Raw genomic sequence first — 22,890 nt, forward strand, 5'->3', positions numbered from 1 at the left:
GATGGGAAAATTTTGCGGGATTTTTTTTTTTTTTTTTTTTTTTTTGCCTATCAACCATTGGGGCCGAAGCCCCTGGTTATTAAGGCCGGAAAAATATATTTATATATATATATATATATATATATATATATATATATATATATATATATATATATATGTATATACATTTAAACATATATACATATATATACAAACAAATATATATATACATACACACACACACACACACACACACACACACTTCCATGCATACATACAGACACACTTTCATGCACAAAATATATATATATATATATATATATATATATATATATATATATATATATATATATATATATATATATAATTTTAATTTTATTTACTTTTTTGGATTTTAATTTTTTAAATTTTTTTCTTGGCTTTATATTTTTTATACCTTATATTATAAAGAAAAACTAATCTAAAGACCCTAAAACTAATCACCTAACAGACAAATCGCTAACCTATACTAAATCCTACAGAGACAAATAGCTAGGCTTAAACTAATGATAAAAATACTTTGACTAACAGAACACCATCGACTGCAGATATGTTATGCCTTTCTACATGACATACCTGCGCTCATCACCTGGTGACTGTCAGTCGAGGCACAACCTAATATAGGGGACATCGATATATGAAAGGGAACCAGACAAGTCAGGAACATTTCCATGTACGTCAGCTGTCGGCCCTAATTAGAATAACTTAAGCAGGATAGTATAATGTATTTACATAATTTACACAATAAGTGAAGAACCTCTCCCAGCAGACCACCATCGACTGCAAGTGCCCAATACCTTCCTATATTGCACACTTGCACTCATCAGCTGGTGACTGTCAGGCAAGGAACTTGGCTTAATGTAGGGGACATCTATATTAGAAATAGATCAGTGGGAGGAGGAACTATTTAAGATATGTCAACTGTCAACCCTAATTAATATTACAATATATACATATTTACAGTTGATAAAAACCATAACCACACAGTAAAAAAGTCACATCACTCTGATCAGTCCGGTCTCTCTCAAGAAAGCCATCAATTTATCAGTCATAACAATGTCCCAATCACCCAGGATGGTGGACAGGGTGAAGGGGACGTCTGCTGCGCCGCAGTAATTTATAAGTGAAGCACGTTCACGAATAAATCGCCGACAACGCAGGATGATATGACTGATAGATAACACCGTATCACAGATGTCACAGTGCGGTGGGAAGCGTCTTTCCATATAAGGTTTCATATGTGTTAAAATGGTGGCATTGAGCCGTAACCGTGCCAACACTTTTTCTTCCAGGCGACTGGGGCGATTGGCGGTGTCACAGTAGCCCAGGTACAGCTTACAGGTCGGAATATTTAGTCTGGTCCACTGACCTTGCCACAGAAGATTTATTGATTTCTTTCCGAGAGAGAGACTCGACCGTAGATCACGAGGAACGTCCCAAGTCTCCTCGAGCTCTACAGCTCGAGGAGAAAAGCGCTAAGCCTCTATCAGCATCACAGCGAGGGAGTTGAGGGTGAACAGAATGAATTTAAGGCAAGAAAAGGATGGCTTGCTAGCTACGTGAAGCGGTACAATTTGAAGAACTTAAAGATCACTGGTGAATCGACGAATGTTGCTGCAGCTACGGTATTCCCACATGAATTTAAGACGTTCATAGAAGATAAGGGATACCTCCCTGAACAAGTTTTCAACCGTGATGAGACCTCTTTATTTTGGAAGATGCCCAATCGTACTTACATTCATAAGAGTGCTAAGCAAGCACCAGGATTCAAGGCATATCAAGATCGTTTGACTCTGGTGTTGTGTTGTAATGCAGCAGGCTATGTGATGAAGCCAGAAGTAGTCTATCGTGGTAACAATCCCCGGGTCCTTAAGAACAAAAACAAAAATTGCTTGCCAGAGTTCTGGCAACACAATCCAAAAGCTTGAGTAACAGCTATTTTATTCTTCGAATGGATTCATAAGTGTTTCATTCCTGATGCAAAGAAATACCTGGAGGAGAAATGATTGCCATTCAAGGTCCTTCTCATAACAGATAATGCTCCTGGGCATCCCCAGTCAGTCTGCTTCGCCGATGAGAAGGTGGAAGAAATGTTTCTTCCTCTTATCACCACAGCGTTATTGCAGCCGCTTGATCAAGGAATAATAAAGTGGATTAAGGCTACATGTACCCACCTCACCTTCGGGAGACTACGTGCTGCACTGGATACTGACCCTGACTGCAACATCACAGTGGAAGAAGTTCACAATTGCATGTGCAATTATGCTTATTGTTTAGGCTGTAGATAGCGTAAATCCCGAGACAGTCAGTGCATGTTGGAAACCATTATGGGGTGAGGTAGTGAACGATTTTAAGGGCTTCCCCATTATTGATAAAGAAACCAAGGATATCTTGAATGTTGCAAGGGATGTTGGTGGGTAAGGCTTCTCTGACATAAGAGAGGAGGGAGTAGAGGAACACATAGAAGGGCAGGGAGCATCCCTTTGCAACGAGGAACTCACTGATATGCTGAAATCATCATCATCAGCTGATGATGATGATAACGGTGAAGACTTAGAAGAGGCAGAACCAGCATCTTGGACACTTGAGAAATTTGCAGCAGTTTTTCAGCAGGCTCAAGTGTTAAAGGATGTGATAATGGAATACGATCCTTCGATGGAACGAAACATTCGTGTCACAAGAGGAATAACAACCTGCCTTCAACCTCTGCAGCACGTGTTTGATGATGCCAAGAAAAAGAAGAAACCGCTTCCTATAACAAAGTTTTCTGCCAAAACATCAATGAAGCAACAACCATCAACACTTGAAGATCCTCAGCCCTCGACCTGCAAAGCAGACATTACTGCGCCTCCTGCAAAGTGTCAACGTCTGTGTCTTGATTCAGATTCTTCCGACGTACATGAACCTTCTGGCGTCCTATCAGAGGGGTCAGACTAGACTCACTGCATACCTACAGTGCCGCCAAATATGTCGTTGCCACACCATATTGGCACTGTAGGAGCTGCACTACAATCATCGTCGTCATTATACAGCAATCATCGTCATCTATACAGCAATCATCATCATTGTACGAAGGTTATGAAGAGAAAACAAAGTCTTTTGATAAGTGTTAATATGTATTTGTAATATTTTAAGTATGTTTTTACTTTTTCACGAATGTGGTTAGCTAATGTGAAAATAACATGCCATTTTGTGATTACTTGAGTATCTGTGGAATTTGCCTCTCTTAATTTTTCTTTTATTACCCTGTTGCCAAAACTTTTTGAAAACCCCTCGTGTGTGTGTGTGTGTGTGTGTGTGTGTGCATATATATATATATATATATATATATATATATATATATATATATATATATATATATATATATATATATATACCTAGGCTGCTTCCCCCAAGGAAAGGGAGGTAGCCGAGACAGGACGACTCACTCTCCATTTACTCATCCATTCAAACACATTTATTCGCATCTTAGCCCCAAAGGGGAGAACGGACAGATCCTCACTGCATCACAACGCACAAGGGTCAACTGCGCAATGCAATCAGTGACATCCACAGCAGGGCCCGACAGCAGAACTGGTTTACCCCTGCCACATCATAACAGACCCATCCCCTTACCCGCACCTGACCTGACTAGCTGATCAGACCAAAAGCGGGAGAATATCCCCTCAGGGGCTGCGTCATCACTTATTCATTCACAATTTCTCTCCATTTATTTCTGTCACGCACAGCCACTCTTCCTTGCTCAACAGACATCCCTCTCGCATCCAGCGCTCTCTTCACACTGTCCATCCATCCTATTCGTGGTCTTCCTCTCAGTCTTACACCTCTCACATCAGATCTAGTTATCTTTTTCACCAATCGCTCATTATCCATTCTCTCCATATGCCCAAACCATTGCAACACCCTCTGCTCAACTCTACCAGCCATCTCCCGAACAACTCCAGTTCTCCTTCGCACTTCATCATTTCGCACTCGATCCATACGTCACTCCACACACACTCCTCAGACATCTCATCTCCATTACATTCAAACTTTTCCTCTCTGCTACACCCATATTCCATGTTTCAGCCCCATATAATGCAGTCGGTACCACAACACCCTCATACAGCCTTCTCTTTACATCCATTCTAAGCGAACGACATTTAAAACACTTTTTTCATTCCTCCCAGCACCTTTCCTACTTCATTTATTCTAAACTTCACTTCTGCATCTATTCTTCCATCCACAGCAACATGTGACCCTAGATATTTAAAACAATCTACCTCCTCAAGCAACTCACCATTCAAAACTATATTCATCCCCCTACCATCTATCAACCTCGTACACTTCATCACTTTACTCTTATTCTCATTTACTTTCAATTTCCTCCTTTCACACACCCTTCCAAACTCCTCTACCAACTGTCTCAATCTCTCCTCTGAATCAGTCACCAGTGCAGTATCATCTGCAAACAGCAGCTGCTTCAGATTTCACTCTCCTCCATCAACATTTACCAGACTCAGACCACCTAAAACTCTTGCATTCACCTCCCTTACAACACCATCCATGTAAATATTAAACAACCAAGGCGACATCACACATCCCTGTCGCAGCCCCACTCTCACGGGAAACCAATCACTCACAGCATTTCCCACTCTTACACACGCTCTACTATTTACATAAAAACTTTTCACCCCTTTTAGTAACCTACCATCAAGTCCATACAATCTTAAAACAGTCCACAAAGCCTCCCTATCAATTCTATCATACGCTTTCTCTAAATCCATAAATGCCCAAAACACATCCTTGCCTTTCGCTAAATACTTTTCACACACTTGTCTCACAGCAAACACCTGATCAACGCATCCCCTCCCTCTCCTAAAGCCACACTGCTCATCACTAATCACTCCCTCTGTACCCTCTCTAACTCTCATAATTAACACTCTACCATACACTTTACCTACAACACTCAACAGACTTATACCCCTAAAGCTAGTACATTCATACTTATCACCCTTGCCTTTATACAACGGGACCACACAAGCACTTGCCCAGTCAACTGGCACCATACCTTTCTCAAAGCACACATTCAATAATCTTACTAACCAGTCAACAATATTCACTCCACCACCCTTCAGGCATTCCACAGCACACCCATCCATACCTGCAGCTTTCCCTGTTTTCATCTCCTTTACTGCCTTCTCCACTTCCTCCTTCGTGATCAAAGAATCATTCAACTCTCCCAACACATTTATTCCTTGCACCCTTCTATCTGCCACAATCTCAGCCACCCTTTCCTCCTCTACATTTAACAATCTTTCAAAATACTCTGCCCATCTCTTCCTTACTGCATCCATCTCAATTAACATCCTTCCATCCTAGGCTTTTACTCGTTCTTCCTTCCCAGACTCTCCCTTTCGCACCCTTTTCACCTCCTTCCAAAACATTTTCTTATTCTGTTGAAAATTCTCTGTCAGCCGCCTACCCCACCTCTCATCTGCTGCCACTTTAGCATCACGCACAGCCCTTCTCGCTCTATTCCTCTTTTCCTTATACCTTTCATATGACATCTCATCCTTCCTCTGCAGCCACACTTCATATGCACGTCTCTTCTCAGCCACAGCCATACTTACTTCCTCGCACCACCATTCACTTCCTTTTCTTACACCACCACCCACATGTCTCACACCACACACCTCTTCTGCATGCCCCACCACAGCACTCTTAAACAACTGCCATTCCTCCTCCACGCTGCCATTTTCCCGATCTTTCACTGCGTTCCACTCATCTCTCAATTTCTCCTGATACTCTATCTTTTTCTCTCTTTTATCCAACTCACTCACTTTCAAAACCTCCCTGCCACACCTAACCCTCCTAGATCTCACCCATCTCTTACCTACTTTTAACTTTCCCTCCACCAGGTAGTGGTTAGACATACCTCCACCCTCCCCTCTCAGAAATCTCACATCCAACAATCTTCCTATTACATTCCTAGACACAACCACATAGTCCATCAAGGCTCTATCAACAACCCTTCCACCCTCCTGTCTCACCCATGTATACTTATAAATATCTTTCTTCTCAAACAGCGTATTCCCAATCACCATCTCTCGCTCAACACACATCGCTATCATTCGTTCCCCATTTTCATTTCTTCCAGGCACACCATGCATACCAACTACGCCTTCAACTGCTACATTTCCCACTCTAGCATTCAGATCTCCCATCATTACCACATTCACATTCGCTCCAAAACTCTGCAGACACTCATCAACATCATTCCAGAAAGACTCCCTCTCTTGTTCATCCCTTTCACTACCAGGCCCATATGCACTCACAAACACCCACAACTCACGTTCAAATTTCGCTTTCACCCACATCAGTCTCGATGACACCTCCTTCCATTCAATCACACACTGCTGTACTTCTGGACTCACTAACAAGGCCACACCTTCTCTTGCCCTTCCTCTATCAACACCTGACAATCTTCCATTCACACTTCCAAACATAGATTCCCCCTTCCCTTTCATCTTCGTTTCACTCAAAGCTAACACATCCAACTTTCTTCTCACAAACATTCTCCCAATCTCCCTCCTTTTAGCCTCAATCGTACTACATCCACGCACATTCATAGACCCAATCTTCAGGGTACGGGGATAACTCCATCCCCATCCACTTTCTCTGGCCTGTCTCTTTTTAGGAACTAAAAACAGAGGAGGGGGTCCCTTGTCCCCTCACCCCGCCCCGTTTAGTCGCCTTTTACGACACGCAGGGAATACGGTGGCAGTATTCTTCCTAACACAACCTGGCCGCAGAGGAGTAGTACCACCCCATAGTGCGGCCAGGTTGTGTCCCCCCCGCCACCGGGGGGGACACAATATATATATATATATATATATACAATACATATACAATATATATATATATATATATACAATACATATACAATATATATATATATATACACATACATATACAATATATATATATATATATATATATATATATATATATATATATATATATACAATATATATACAATATATATATATATATATATATATATATATATATATATATATATATATATATATATATATATACGATATATATACAATAATATATATATATATATATATATATATATATATATATGTTTGTATAGATACACTATATATATATATATATATATATATATATATATAGATAGATAGATAGATATAATATATGGATAGATAGATAGTTTTATATATATGTATATATATATATATATATATATATATATATATATATATATATATATATATATATATATATATTTAGAGAGAGAGAGAGAGAGAGAGTATATATAGATAGATAGATAGATATCATCATCATCAGCCATAGCTAGTCCACTGCTGAACAAAGGCCTCCCCCAACCTTTTCCACGAATTCTTTGACTGAGCCAATCTTTGCCACATTTTCTCTGCAAATTTCTCTTAGCTCTCCATCTCCTATATGTCCTTTTTCTGCTACGCTTACAATTTCTTGGTGTCCAGTCAGTCAGCCTCTTGCTCCATCGGTTATTCCTTTTTCTTGCTATATGCCTACCCACCTCCATTTCTGTTCTTTTATAACTTCTGTAATATCTTTGACTTAAGTCTGCTCTCTCACCCAAGTTGATCTTTTCCTGTCTCTTAAAGATATTCCCAACAATGACCTTTCCATTGCTCTCTGAGAATGGATTAATTTATTTTCCATTGATTTTGTCAGTTTCCAGGTCTCACAACCATAAGTCATAGCTGGAATTATACATTCGTTATATACTTTTCGTTTCATACAAACTGACAAGCTACTTTTCATAATGTCTGTATGATTACCGAAAGCTTTCCATCCAATTGTAATGCATCTTTTTATTTTGTTATCATGATCTTTCGTTAATTTTTGTATTTGTCCCAAGTAGTTGTATTCCTTAACTTCTTCAAGAATCTCATTGCTTATTCTAATGACGCTCTTTGGTGTTTGTGGATTAACCCCTTAACCGCGATGATGTCGGGAGTGTGCCATGCTCGTCCCGCGGGGATAATTGCGTTCTGACTGACTTTTTAAAAATATTTGCCAAAAATCAGCTATTAGTCCTAGAATATTATGATTAAATAAGCTTATGCCACATACCTTCAGCTTTCTCCTGGGATGTTTGTTGAGCCTTCGTGAACTACCTTAGGAATTGTGATTTCTGAAGTTGGGTAATGAGGTCTCCACTTTACACTTCCTGATACCCCGTAATATGGTTACCACTGCCTGATATTATAACTACAAACACTGTTCTATGAATTCTAATAGTTTGAAATCCATATTCCAAAAAAAAAAAAAACACTGTGAAAGCAATGTAAATTATGAGCACATATGAGCTTTCCACCCGCGCTCATTCCTCGATGGTATTCTGAGGTGGAGCTGTTATTTATTATTCATAAACAGACTCACACTTTATATTCCTAGTACTTTATTACACTTATTTATATATACAATATTTATCCGTAAGTTTCTTTCAGTACAAGTGGTTTATTTTCACTCCAGGCATTCACTTTCTCGCTAGCGTAGAGAGCAAAGCTTTCATTTTCACTCTCATTACTCCAAGTATTTATACTCGTATTCTTATATTACTGACTATTTACATTTCTATTTACATTCCCTATTTCATTTACATTATTTACAATTCTCTTTTATTTACGCTATGTTATGCACTGTCACTTGCAGTAACTTATAAAACTATTTTCCACTGTTCAGTTATATTTACATTCATTGCTTTCACTTGCTATTTACACATTATTTACACGTTATTTACATTTCCACTTGCACTGCTTTAGAGTCACCAGAAAGATCGTAGTCACTGTCCATCATTATCATTGAAAAATTAGCCAGTTCACGTTCCACAGCAGAATTACTTAGCCCTTTACCCCTTCCCTCACGAGCTATAGTAGAGGTAGAGGTCACAGGGCCCTTTGCAAGGGGGGGGGGAGGCTAAGGACAGGCGTGAATCGGACGTGGTTTCATCTTGAAAGACGACAGTAAACTGAATGATGTGGCCTAGGGGCAGGGAAGGGTTGACAATGTCAGCATGGTGACAGCTGCTAATTCATATGCCATGATTTGATTAGCAGGAAACCTAGACAATACATAATAAATTAGGTAGTTCCAGGTGAATGTAAATATCACTTAGGCTTCTCCCTTCCTTTCTTATACTGTATATATTTTTGTGACGAGAATGGGTCATACGGCATATTTCAAGGGTAAATAAACAGGGAAAATTAGCGAATGAATGCATGTGGCGTGTTGCTAGGTGATAATAAGCCCATTCCAGACATATGGCAGTATCAATTATCTTTTCTCTTTCTTTTATGTATTATTATGTATAAGAATAGGGCACAGGGCACATTTTAATCAATAAAATGAGTGGAAAAATCCGTCCAGGATTTGTGTAGCACAGCACAGCTGGACAGGCGGGAGGAGAGGGTAATGGAAGGGAGGTAAGGAGGCGAGTCAAGGACAGGGGAAAAATGACTAAATTGTCAACAGTGGATAGAAGTGCAGATGACATTGGCAGATCTGAGTATAGCTGGACACTGGTAGTACTGATAGATGATACAAGCCATCACTTGAAAGCCCGAGTGAATTCAAATAACACAGAATAACAAAAGTGACACCCCGCGGTATGATCCCTTGCTCCCGAGCGTCACGAAAGTGACGCCCCACGGTTAAGGGGTTAAACATTACTTAAGTTTTACTCCGATACATCTTCAGTCCTGCTTTAAGACTTTCTCAGTTCAGGTCATTTACCATTTCTTGCAATGCCTCCACTGTTTCTGAGATTAGGACAATGTCATCTGCAAATCTTAAACGGTTTAGCTTTTCTTCATCTATGTTCACTCCTTTGTTTTCCCAATTTGGCTTTATGAAAAAACTTTCTTGGTATGCTGTAAATAATTTTGGTGAAACAGTACCTCCCTGATGCACGCCCTTCTCAATCTTAATTTTTTCTGAGTCCTCATGTAATTTAACTGTAGCCGTTCTATATGTTCTCGAGCAGTTTTAGAATGTTCTCATTCACTCCTTGTTCTCGCAATGAATTTATAATTGATATGTGCTCCACTGAATCAAAAGCCTTTTCGTAATCAACAAAATCTAAGCACAGTGGTTTATTATATATATATATATATATATATATATATATATATATATATGGTGGTGGGTTAGTGCCCCACCCAGTAAAAAGAACTAACTAAACAAACGAATAAAGCGCCTCAGAACAGGACCGACCATACGTCGACAACTAAGGAACAGACAAAGGACATTCTGAGGGTGAGGACATGGAATGTGAGAGGAGTGAATGATGAAGTGAAAGAGAGAGCGATTGTGCAGGTGCTTGAGGATGCAAGAGTGGATGTATGGGACTGACAAACTAAATGGAAAGGTGAAAGAGTGAGAGAATGGGAATACGGTTTAGGTGTATGTGCAGGAGTTAATGAGAATGAGAGGGGCAAGAGAGGGAGTATATATAATGATAAGCAAGAAGTGGAAGGAGAATATAAAAGAGTATGGAACACTGGGTGCAAGGATTGTATGGGTGAGGATGAAAGTAGGGATACAAACGTGGGCGATTGTGCGTGCGTATGTGCCGACAGAGGAACAAGTGGCAAGAGTGAATGGTGAGTTTTGGGTGAGTGTAGAAGCATGTATGGACAACTTTAAGAGGAGTGAGAGAGAGTTTTTGATTGGAGACATGAATGACAAAGTTGAGAATGTACGATGATTGGAGTGGTTGGTCAGTGGGGTGTGCCAGCTGAAGTAGATGGGAATGGCAGTGCTTTGTTGGATATCTGTGCTGGTAAGGGATTAGCAATAGCTAACACCTACTTTCGGCATAAGATGATCCACAGGTATACATGGAGAGTTATGAGGAGGATGGATGGTGAACTTGTTGAACGAAAGGCAATGATAGACTATGTGTGTGTGGATGAGCGAATGAGAAGACAAGTGGTGGATGCATGAGTGTGGAGAGGGTGGGGGAATGGAATCTCGGACCATCACTTAGTGATGGCCAAGGTAAGGCTGCAAAGAAAATGGTTGAGCAGACGAGGGGGAAGACAGGAGGAAATAGTTCCTGTGAGAAGAGTGGAGAAATTGCAAGACAGTGAGAAAATGGCAGAGTATAAGAGCATAGTGGAAGAAAGATTGGGAAGGTATGAGTTAGAGCAAATGGAAGGGGTGGAAGACGTATGTAAGATATTCAAGGAAGAGATAGGCGCAGCGTGTGAGGTGGTTTGTGGAGTGAGGAGGAGATTTAGGGGTGTGCAAGGGACATCATGGTGGAATGATGAGGTGAAACGAGCTGTGAAACAAAAGAAGAAGGCATATAGTGAATGGCTAGCGAATAGAGGTAGGGGAGAAGATGAGAGAGAGAAGAGAGAGGTATATGTGAGCAGGAGAAGGGAGGTGAAGAGACTGGTGAAGGAGAGTAAGAAGAAAGTGGATGAAGAGTTTGGGAGGAATCTGAGTGTGAAATGGAGGGAGAGTAAGAAATTGTTTTGGAAGGAGGTAAAGAAAGTAAGGCAGTGTGAAAGGGGTAATAGCAGGGGAGTGAAAGATAGGAATAATAGATTGTTGGTGGAGAAGAGAGAGAAATTGAGGAGATAGAAGGAGCACCTTGAGGATTTGTTTAATGTAGAGAGTGAGAACAGTGTAAGTATAAGTGGTTGGGGAATGGCTGGGAGAAGGAGAGATGGGAGGAGGGCAGAAGAGATCAGTAGGACGGAAATAGTGGAAGTAATGAAGAAGATCAAGATGGGAAAGACCCAGGAATTGATGAAGTGTGTGGTGAAATGCTGAGGTACGGGTGTGAGCTTGTAGTGGAGTGGATATGGAAGTTATGTAGATTGGCTTGGGAAGAGGGAAGGGTTCTGGAGGACTGGAAGTCAGGTATAATTGTTCCTTTATACAAAGGAAAAGGGGAGTGAGAAGTATGTAATAACCATAGGGGTATTTGCCTTCTTAGTGCGACTGGAAAAATATATGGTAGAATACTCATTGATAGGGTTAGGCATATAACAGAGGAGCTAGTTGGAGAACAAGGGGGATTTAGGAAGGGAAAAGGCTGTGTAGATCAGATATTTGTTCTAAGATGTTTAGTGGAGAAGTGTCTAGAGAAGGGAAAGAAAGTGTATACTGCCTTCATGGACTTGGAGAAAGCTTATGACAGAATAGAGAGACAAGGTATATGGAAGGTATTGAGAATATATGGAGTGGAGGGGAAATTGTTGAGTGCTGTGAAGAGTATGTACGAAGGAGCTAGGGCTACGGTGCGAGTGGATGGTGAGCTGAGTGAGTTCTTTGATCTCAGTGTGGAACTGAAACAGGGCTGTGTGATGTCCCCATGGCTGTTTAATATATACGTGGATGGGGTTGTAAAGGAGGTGCAATTTAGGGCAGTGGATGTGGGGGTGGCTCTAATGAATGAGGGTGAGATTTGGAAGATTCCGGTTTTGCTGTTTGCTGATGATACAGTATTGTTGAGAGAAGATGAATGAGAGTTGCAAGGTTTGGTGAATGAATATGGGACAGTGTGTGGGAAGAGGAATCTGAAAGTTAATGTAAACAAGAGTAAAGTTATGGTGTTTGGGAGGAATGAAGTTACAGAATGCACGGTGAGGTTGGATGACGAGGATATGGAGAATGTGAATGCATTCAAGTACTTGGGTACTGTGATGAGTAAGGATGGAACTTTGGAGGATGAAGTGTGTGAAAGGGTACAGCAGAGAAGGAAGGTTGTTGGTTCACTGAAAGCAGTGATGATAAATAGGGAGGTGAGTACGGAAGTTAAGAAGTCACTGCATGATAGTACTGTGATCTCCACCCTGATGTATGGAAGCGAGATATGGACCTTTGCAAGAGGGGAACAAGTCAAGAGTGAGAGCAGTGGAAATGAGTTACTTGCGAGGAGCCTGTGGAGTGACATGGAGGGACAGGTTGACGAATGAAGAAGTGAAAGAACGTTGTGGGGTGGATGTGGATGTGGTTGAGAAGATTAGGAGAAATACACTGAGGTGGTTTGGACATGTGGAGAGAATGGAGAATGATGCTGACTAAGAGGGTGTATGTAGGTGAGATGGAGGGAGGGAAAGGGAGGGAAAGACCGAGGATGAGGTGAAGGGATGGAGTTGAGAGATATATGAGGGAAGGAGGAGTGAGTTGGGGGGAGGGTATTCTAAATGGTGGGTGACGGAGCAACTTCGAGGCGTTTTGTCTGCGGCCACCCTTTGCCAGATTAGGGCGTCGGTCTATAGATAGATAGACAGATATATATATCTATATATATCTGTATCTATCTACTCTATCTATCTATCTATATATATATATATATATATATATATATATATATATATATATATAGATATATATAGGCTATATGTAGCCTCTGTGGTACAGTGATGCAGTGTGCGTTTTCGTATACTGAAGAACGAGAGTTCGCGCCCCGCCAGGGTAATAAACTTTGGGAGCGTTCTTCTGGCCAAGTGCTGCATTGGCGGACACATGGGGTGCTGTGGTTGAACCAGTGTCGCGTACTATAAACTATGCTTGCACCCAATCGGCTTGTGCGGGCCGATTACACTTTGTTCACAGACTACACACACATCCAAAGCCACTCCAACACAGCAATTACACTTACAAGCATTTCTCACCCTACCTACACTCTCTACTAGACAGCCTAAGCCACTTGGTAGAAATACATTGGCTGTATCGTCCCCACTTTGGTAGGGATAGGCCTGTCTTGCAGTGGACACTCAAACGGTTGATGAGATGAGAGAAGACATATATATATATATATATATATATATATATATATATATATATATATATATATATATATATATATTACAGGGATTTTGTATAACCATTGATTTCATGAAATCCTTAGGGACAGTTAGTTTCGACATTAAAGATTGTACAAGATGTCCCAGGACTTGGTGTATTAACTTTAGGAGGTGGGTCTTGAAGTCGTTCTGAGAAATAAAATTAATGCTCTATGAATTATGCGGAATCGTAGTGATTAATGTATTAAGGATATAATTTAATGGCGGTTACGGGATTTTTTTTTTTTCCATTTCCCTTCTGCTTCTGAGCAATTTACTGTTTCTCATTATATTTTTTTCTTTGCTCGTCATAGAGTACTTGTTTATTACTGCTTGCTAGTTTCAGTAAAAATAAAGCAATGCTGAGTCGAGAGGCTGGCAGCAAAGGTTGAAAATTTAAAGTTTTATCGGTATCTTCATTTATATTTAAGTACCCTTTACTCCACATACATTGCAAATCCGATGTATGTTCGTACAATATTTGTGTCTTGGAATAATCACAGGAATTGCACCCTGAAGTTAATAGGTCAATTCCTGGGACACCTGTATATTCTCTTGTTCCACAGCATTTCCTCGTACTTTACCCTTCATCAACGACAGGAGTTAAAGGACTGTTCTTCTGTGCTATCATGGCCAGTTGGTAGGGTAGGTAAGTGTCCCTTCCCAGGTAGAAGTCGCATTTACCTGTGCAGGAAGAGACCGATTTTGTACTTCAATTAAATAATTTCAGGCTTAAAATGGTGCTGGAAACGGGCACCTTTGCGCGGTTGCACTAATAAAGCTGGGCGGCTCAGTTGTCTGTTTATGCATACGCCCCTCAGCTCCTTCCTTACCCCTGAAGGGGGGATGGTGGACTGCAGGAGGGTGACGAATTCAGCCTGCAGTCTACTGGGTTCACATAGCTCAACAAATGAACCTGGGGTTACAGAAAGTACTACTACTACTACTACTACTACTACTGCTGCCACAACTAATACTACCACTAATACTAATATCACTGCTAATTCTACTACTAACTGTAAAGCTTAAAACAGAGGCTCTGATTTTGCTAAAAGAAAACGAGCTCTGACTCATTCAAAACCATACTAACATTTACAGATTTATTGTTGTTTTCGTGAAAGGATAATATTTAGTCCAGGTTAGACGCTTCCTATTGAAGGAGTGAAAATCATTCTGTTAACCCATTCAGTACTGTCACATTATTATTATTATTGTTATTATTATTATTATTATTATTATAATTATTATTATTATAGAATTGATAGGGAGGCTTTGTGGACTGTTTTAAGATTGTATGGACTTGATGGTAGGTTACTAAAAGGGGTGAAAAGTTTTTATGTAAATAGTAGAGCGTGTGTAAGAGTGGGAAATGCTGTGAGTGATTGGTTTCCCGTGAGAGTGGGGCTGCGACAGGGATGTGTGATGTCGCCTTGGTTGTTTAATATTTACATGGATGGTGTTGTAAGGGAGGTGAATGCAAGAGTTTTAGGTGGTCTGAGTCTGGTAAATGTTGATGGAGGAGAGTGGAATCTGAAGCAGCTGCTGTTTTGCAGATGATACTGCACTGGTGACTGATTCAGAGGAGAGATTGAGACAGTTGGTAGAGGAGTTTGGAAGGGTGTGTGAAAGGAGGAAATTGAAAGTAAATGAGAATAAGAGTAAAGTGATGAAGTGTACGAGGTTGGTAGATGGTAGGGGGATGAATATAGTTTTGAATGGTGAGTTGCTTGAGGAGGTAGATTGTTTTAAATATCTAGGGTCACATGTTGCTGTGGATGGAAGAATAGATGCAGAAGTGAAGTTTAGAATAAATGAAGTAGGAAAGGTGCTGGGAGGAATGAAAAAAGTGTTTAAATGTCGTTCGCTTAGAATGGATGTAAAGAGAAGGCTGTATGAGGGTGTTGTGGTACTGACTGCGTTATATGGGGCTGAAACATGGAATATGGGTGTAGCAGAGAGGAAAAGTTTGAATGTAATGGAGATGAGATGTCTGAGGAGTATGTGTGGAGTGACGCGTATGGATCGAGTGCGAAATGATGAAGTGCGAAGGAGAACTGGAGTTGTTCGGGAGATGGCTGGTAGAGTTGAGCAGAGGGTGTTGCAATGGTTTGGGCATATGGAGAGAATGGATAATGAGCGATTGGTGAAAAAGATAACTAGATCTGATGTGAGAGGTGAAAGACTGAGAGGAAGACCAAGAATAGGATGGATGGACAGTGTGAAGAGAGCGCTGGATGCGAGAGGGATGTCTGTTGAGCAAGGAAGAGTGGCTGTGCGTGACAGAAATAAATGGAGAGAAATTGTGAATGAATAAGTGATGACGCAGCCCTGAGGGGATATTCTCCCGCATTTGGTCTGATCAGCTAGTCAGGTCAGGTGCGGGTAAGGGGATGGGTCTGTTATGATGTGGCAGGGGTAAACCAGTTCTGCTGTCGGGCCCTGCTGTGGATGTCACTGCTTGCATTGCGCAGTTGACCCTTGTGCGGTGTGATGCGGTGAGGATCTGTCCGTTCTCCCCTTTGGGGCTAAGATGCGAATGAATGTGTTTGAATGGATGAGTAAATGGAGAGTGAGTCGTCCTGTCTCGGCTACCTCCCTTTCCTTGGGGGAAGCAGCCTAGGTATATAGATAGAGATAGATTATTGTTGTTGTTGTTGTTAAAATTATTATTGTTATTAAAATTATTATAGAGCGAATTTGCAGGAGGAAGGAGGCGAGGTAGGCCATGGAAAAAATGGAGGGATATGATGGATGAGTGTGTGAGGAGGAGAGGTATGGAAGTTGGTGAAGCTAGGGGAGTCACAAGAGATCGAGCTGGCTGGATGAATGTTGTGAGAAGTGCATGATCAAGGATCTGGCATCCCTCTTTAACTTGGCAGCGTTCGGACTGACTCTATCGGATACGTTTATGTGAAGCTACGATATATGGTGGTAGTTTTAGGCGTATCAGATAGAACCAGGATTCCTGAAGCTTGAGTGATGAGTGAATGGAAGTGTGGTCCATTGGACTGGGCAAATTTGGGCTGTCTGGACGTTGCAACTCACCCAGCCCTAGGGTGGGAAACGAGGTCTGGATGATGATGATGATGATGATGATGATTGCTGCCGCTGCCGCTGCTGCTGCTGCTGCTGCTGCTGCTATTTGGTTTTAGCTTTTCCTCTTAAACCCAGGTGACAACATCTGAATTTTTCAGTCATGGCGTGCTATAATATATCTATCTATCTTTCTATCTATTGCCAGACGTCTTAATCCCGTAAGGGGTGGCCACAAATAAATCACCTTTATGTAGCCCTTTCCCCCGCCATTTCACTGCCCTCCCCCCAGCTCACATTCCCCTCCCTCATAGACCTCTCCACTCCATTCCCCCATATCATCCTCGGTCTCCCCTTCCCTCCCCTCCCCTTCCACCTCGCTCACATACACTCTTCTCTTTAGTTTCCCGCTCTCCATCCTCTCTATCTATCTATTGCCAGACTCCTCAATCCCGTTTGGGGTGGCCACAAACAAATCGCCTCCAAGTCGCCCTGTCCCCCGCCATTTCACTCCCCTGCTCCCAGCTCACACCCCCCTCTCTCATATACCTCTCCACCCCATCCCTCCATCTCATCCTCGGCCTCCCCCTCCCTCTTTCCCCCTCCACCTCACTCACATATACTCTCTTCGTCAGTCTTTCACCCTCCATCCTCTCCACATGGCCAAACCACCTCAGTGTGTTCCTCTTAACGCTTCCTATCACATCCACATCAACACCACAACGCTCCTTTATATCCTCATTCGTCAGCCTGTCTCTCCATGTGCCTCCACAGGCTTCTCTTAAATAACTCATTTCCACTGCTCTCACTCTTGACTTGTGTCCTTCCAGCAACGTCCAAGCTTCACTTCCGTACGTTAGAGTTGGTATCACAATACTGTCATGTAGTAACTTTTTCACTTCCATGCTCACTTCCCTGTTTCTTATCACTGCTTTCAAGGAACCAGCAACCTTTCTTCCCTGCTGTACCCTTTCAAGCACTTCACCCTCCAAACCTCCATCCTTACTCATCACACTACCCAAGTACTTAAACGTACTCACATTTTCCAATTCCTCACCATCCAACCTCGCTGTACATTCACTGACTTCACCTCTCTCAAAGACCATCACTTTACTCTTCCCTACATTCACTTTTAGATTCCGTTTCATACACACTCTCTCAAACTCATCCACCAAGCCTTGCAGCTCCCCTTCGTCTTCACTCAACACAGTATCATCTGCAAACAACAGTACAGGGAGTTTCCAAACACTATCCTCTCTCACCATGGCCACTCCAACATCCACTACCCTACCTTGTACCTCTTTTATTACCCCATCCATGTACAGATTGAACAACCACCTCGATGCATTTCTCCTAACGCAGTCAATCATATCCACATTCGTCATCCATAAAAATAATTTTTTGTAAAACATCAGTCAATCACACGCCTTTCTTCATAATGAATCTCCTGATATTTCGTTAAATATAATGTGCCACAGCAAAGGAAAAATTGCTGTTGGCTTTAGGAAGACGATGGTCACTTCATATCTATATTTCCAAACATGTTGGAAAGACGAAAACGTTTATCCATCCATCTATCTGTCTCTTTATGTACTTCTATATATGAATCAAACACCGGTGATCGTTAACAGCATGATTTCTTCACTGAATTTGGGTACCTGAAGCACTTCTATGTTTTTTGGATCATTGAAATACTCTCTGAATAAGAAGTAGCAAGTTAACATACGAGATTTTTCTTATCTTAGCTATAAATCTGTAAAATAACCTGTCACTGAGAAGTCTTCAGCCATCATATTCCAAAAGTTGACGTCGATATCAAAGATGGCATGGGTGCCGGCCCTCACCAACTTGTCCATACTACCTGGCAACTCGCTAAACGTTTTGAAGGTCACTCTTTCTGTGTCCAACAGGTCCCCAAGCTCACGAAATATTCCAGATTCCACGGCCTGCAAGGAAGGCATTCAGTTAAACAGCTTTGCATTATTCAAACAGACTAATATGTCCCTGGCAATATTGTTTATTCAGTAGTATGTCGAAGGTCACTAGTTTCTTTAGTTAGGATGCTTAACTAACTACTAATGTTTAAATGTGTCATTATAAAATCATACACAGCATACTCTCAGAGGCACAAATATCTCCCAGTTATTATCTGAAGAAAATTTACAACTCATGAAGCACAACGAAAATCCCTTTTCAGCTTATGGATCTGGGATGATTCGACGTTTCCGCTATGTATTTATCAGACCTAGGGGAGTTGCTTGTTTCTCAGACTGTACACTCCTAAAATTGTTATAATAATATCCTTTAAGGATCTCCAAAATTTCTATCACCCGCCTCCTGTAACCGTGAATGTCGCTGAAACCTTTCAGTACTATGACCTACCATCTTCGTCGCTCCCACCACAGCTCCACACCGCTAACCACCTTTGCCATCTTCATCCTGTTCTAAATATTCAGCACCTCGTGTACCTGCATTTCACGAACCTACTTGGTTTTCATTTACATACGATTATCACCTGGCCATAACAAACCTTATCATCATAGGTCAGCCTCTTGTTTCCTGATTTCCAACAAATACTAGTATACGTAGCTTACTTGACATACCTGATATAATTTTATCATCAGCTGTTTCATACTTAGCCTCTTCGTTGTGCTTCTTGTCTTCCTCGGCTCTTTATTTTCCGTTCTGTATTTTTCTTGCAACCCATTTGTATTTCGGTATTTTAATATTTTCACTTTATAACTAGTTCCATCTTAATGACGCTCACTATCAGGTTCACAAGTAAAGCATAGTTTTTTTTTTTTCCTAGCTTATTAGGACGAGCATATTGTTAATTTCACTCAGTAGAGGTATACTGTAGTGAGGCCTATATTGTACATGAGGGCAGTTGCCTGAGATGCACTTAACCGTGGCATCAGTCAGTGCTCAGTGCTCGATGAACTTCCATCTATCCAGGTTCGTCCAATTATAACACAGACTCATACACAGGCACACAAGACAGAGAATTTCCGTCATGTGTGCTATTTATTCATCTTGCAGACATTTTTGTATCCATGTTTGGGTGGCTTGCTGACGATTTCAAGAGACCAACCTTTGTATCACTTTGTGTCACTGAGATTATGCTACTGTGTATTGTGTTCCCTCAGTATACATGTGAAATGCTGGTGCTAGAAAGGAAGCACCTCGATTATCTTTCCTTGATAGATTACACTGCACTTATTCATTTAGTCTAAGTTTAAGTGATTAAAAATAACTCATATTCTCTACACTCTACAAATGCTGTAAATGGATGCAAGTAATACAAGTGTACTGAAGAGCAAAGACGTAAGTGAACAAGACATTTTTGCGTTTTTAATACAGTTAACGAATATTATGCACGTATCATTCAGGAATTATCATGAAGACTGTGGCACTTTGGAGCTGTGGACTGGGAGGCCCTCAGGCAGGATTACTTTGATTTTCCCTGTAATGATTATTGCTTCCATGGCCGGAAGCCATCTGAGTGTGCTTTTGCGCATTGCGGAAGTTATTCTCCCGGGCATGGAAGCATACATGCCCTTCTCATATCCTTTGACTAATGTAAGAAAGCCTTGATTTAATCACTCTTGTTCTAATGCTGTTCACTACAAGGAGAGGGCCTATAAAAGGTACCAGAGCCAACCCACCCCTGAATCACATCATGTTTATGTGTGTGCCCGGCCCGGAATCGTGCTAAGTCTGTTCTTCGCTCTGCCAAAAATAATTTCATTCGCACTAAATTCTCTCAACTCTCCAAGTTGTATTCTTCCCACTCCTTCTAGCACCTTGCCAAAAACCTTTCTAACAACTTTACCTTATCATCCTTCTCTTATCTTTTGTACTCTGTTGGCACTGATAAAGCAAATCTCTTTGCTCAGACTTTCTCCTTCAATTTCACCTTAGACGATTCCGGTGCTGTTCCTCCATCACTTCCCTCCTCTGACTTCCTCATAGCTGACATTAAAATATTTTTCAGCAGGTGTTTTTTCTGCCATCACTGGCCTTAGTGAAAACAAAGCACATGGGCCTGATGGGATTCCTCCTCTTCTTCTCAAGAACTGTGATTCTGAGCTTACACACTGCCTAGGCAAACTCTTTCGCCTTTGTCAACTTGTACCTATCCTTCTTGCTGGAAGTTTGCTCACATTCAGCCAGTCCAAAAGAAGAGTGACCATTCCCAGCCCTCTAACTATCGACCAATTGCTTTAACATCATGTGTCTGAGAAGTTTTTGTGTCAATTCTTAACAGAAAATTCTTAAAGTATCTTTCCTATCAGAACTTCTTTCTGATCGTCAGTATGGGTTCTGTCATGGACGCTCCACTGGTGATCTTCTCACCTACCTTTGAGACTCCTTGTCATCCTCCTTTTGGGCCTTTGGCGAAAGCTTTGCCATTGCACTTGACATCTCTAAGGCTTTCGATCGAGTCTGGCATAAATCTTTAATTTCCAAACTGCCGTGTTACAGTTTCTATCCTTCTATCTGTGCCTTCATCTATAGCTTCCATTCTGGTCGTTCTGTAGCCGCTGTTGTAGACGTTCATCGTTCTTCTAGACCTATCAACAGTGGTTTTCCTCAGGGTTCTGTCCTATCACCAACTCTCTTCCTTTTATTCATCACTGACCTAAGCTGTACATCTAACCCTATCCACCCGTACGCTGATGATTCCACCATTCACCTTTCCATTCGGTTCTCGCATCGTCCATCTCAGCAGTTACTTCAACAAACAAGGGATGAAGCTATGGCACAGCTAATGTCAGGCTTGACTCGTATCTCTGCGTGGGGTAAAAATAATCTTGTTGTTTTTAATGCATAGAAAAGTTAGTTTTTACACCTATCAACCGAACACAATCTTCCACAGGAGTACCCACTGTTTAATAATATCCAGCTCAATTCTGCATCATCCTTGAACATACTTGGGATTTCATCCACTCAGGACTTATCTTGGAAAGATCATATTGCATCTGTTGTAAAATCTGCTTGCAAGAGATTGGGCGTGCTAAGCCGACTCCGTACCTTCTTTACCCCTGCACTACTGTTGACTTTATACCTGGGTAATATTCGTCCGTGTGTAGCGTACCACTCTCATGTATGGGGAGGCTCCCCATATACAGCTCTTCTTAATAGGGTAGAGTCAAAGGCTTATCGACTCATCAGCTCTCCTCGTCTTACTGGCTCCCTTCAACCTCTGTCTTTTCGCCACACTGTCGCCTCTTTATCTCTTTTCTATCGATACTTCAATGGTCATTGCTCCTCTGAACTGTCTGCTTACTTGTCTCCACCTCTACGACGGGTGCGTAGCACCCGTCTAGCAACAAACTCTCATCCCTTTTCTGTCCAGCTCTCTAATGCAAGAGTTAACCGTTACTCCCAGTCCTTCATTTATGCAACAGGTCAACTATGGAACTATCTCCCTCTGTCCTCATTCCCTACTTCCTATGATCACCAGTCTTTCAAACGCAGTGTGTCCAGGAATCTCGAAATAACGGATCTTCAATTTGGCTCTTTTTTATTGTTTTTGTTTTTTCTTGGACGGAACGGTTTGCGGCCTCCTGGCCTTTGGTTCCTTCTTTCTTGCATAAAAAAAAAAAAAATTCCAGTGAGTAATTATCACTTACCTCCTTCACCCTTTTTTCTCCCACTACATTGTGTGGGAAGGATCCAGAAACAGGAAAAGACAAGTATAAATATAGAAAGACCTACAGAGTGTTCAATAAAAATGAGCCACACATCCATTTACTAACCATTAAAGCTTTTAATATTTTAACTCCGTCTCACAAACCAAGCGGTCCACACAAAATGAAGCGTCATAATACGTGTGGTGTGGAGGCATTCAGTTAATTGCATAACAGTTCATATATATATATTTTTTTGCCATACAGTTTCCTCTTATGGGCTGAACACAAGATCCGTCTCCTCTCATGCTGGAGATCATTTCAAATCAATCTCACCCCAC

At 41.3% G+C, this 22,890-nt stretch overlaps 1 protein-coding gene across 1 annotated transcript in view; it reads right to left on the bottom strand.

The window, feature by feature from the left end:
• Nucleotides 1-22,890, bottom strand: part of LOC145407136 (ionotropic receptor 93a-like) — a 40,779-nt gene that overhangs the window by 17,233 nt on the left and 656 nt on the right. Inside the window, exons 2-3 of the mRNA XM_080278157.1 lie at nt 18,682-18,862; nt 14,468-14,567 (exon numbers count right to left, since the gene is read on the bottom strand). Coding sequence (XP_080134283.1) covers nt 14,468-14,567; nt 18,682-18,862 — 281 coding nt within the window. The remainder of the gene's footprint in view (nt 1-14,467; nt 14,568-18,681; nt 18,863-22,890) is intronic.

This window comes from Coenobita brevimanus, chromosome 8 (genome assembly GCF_032717465.1).
Source record: "Coenobita brevimanus isolate Jiangsu-jjx chromosome 8, ASM3271746v2, whole genome shotgun sequence".
Taxonomy (NCBI): domain Eukaryota; kingdom Metazoa; phylum Arthropoda; class Malacostraca; order Decapoda; family Coenobitidae; genus Coenobita; species Coenobita brevimanus.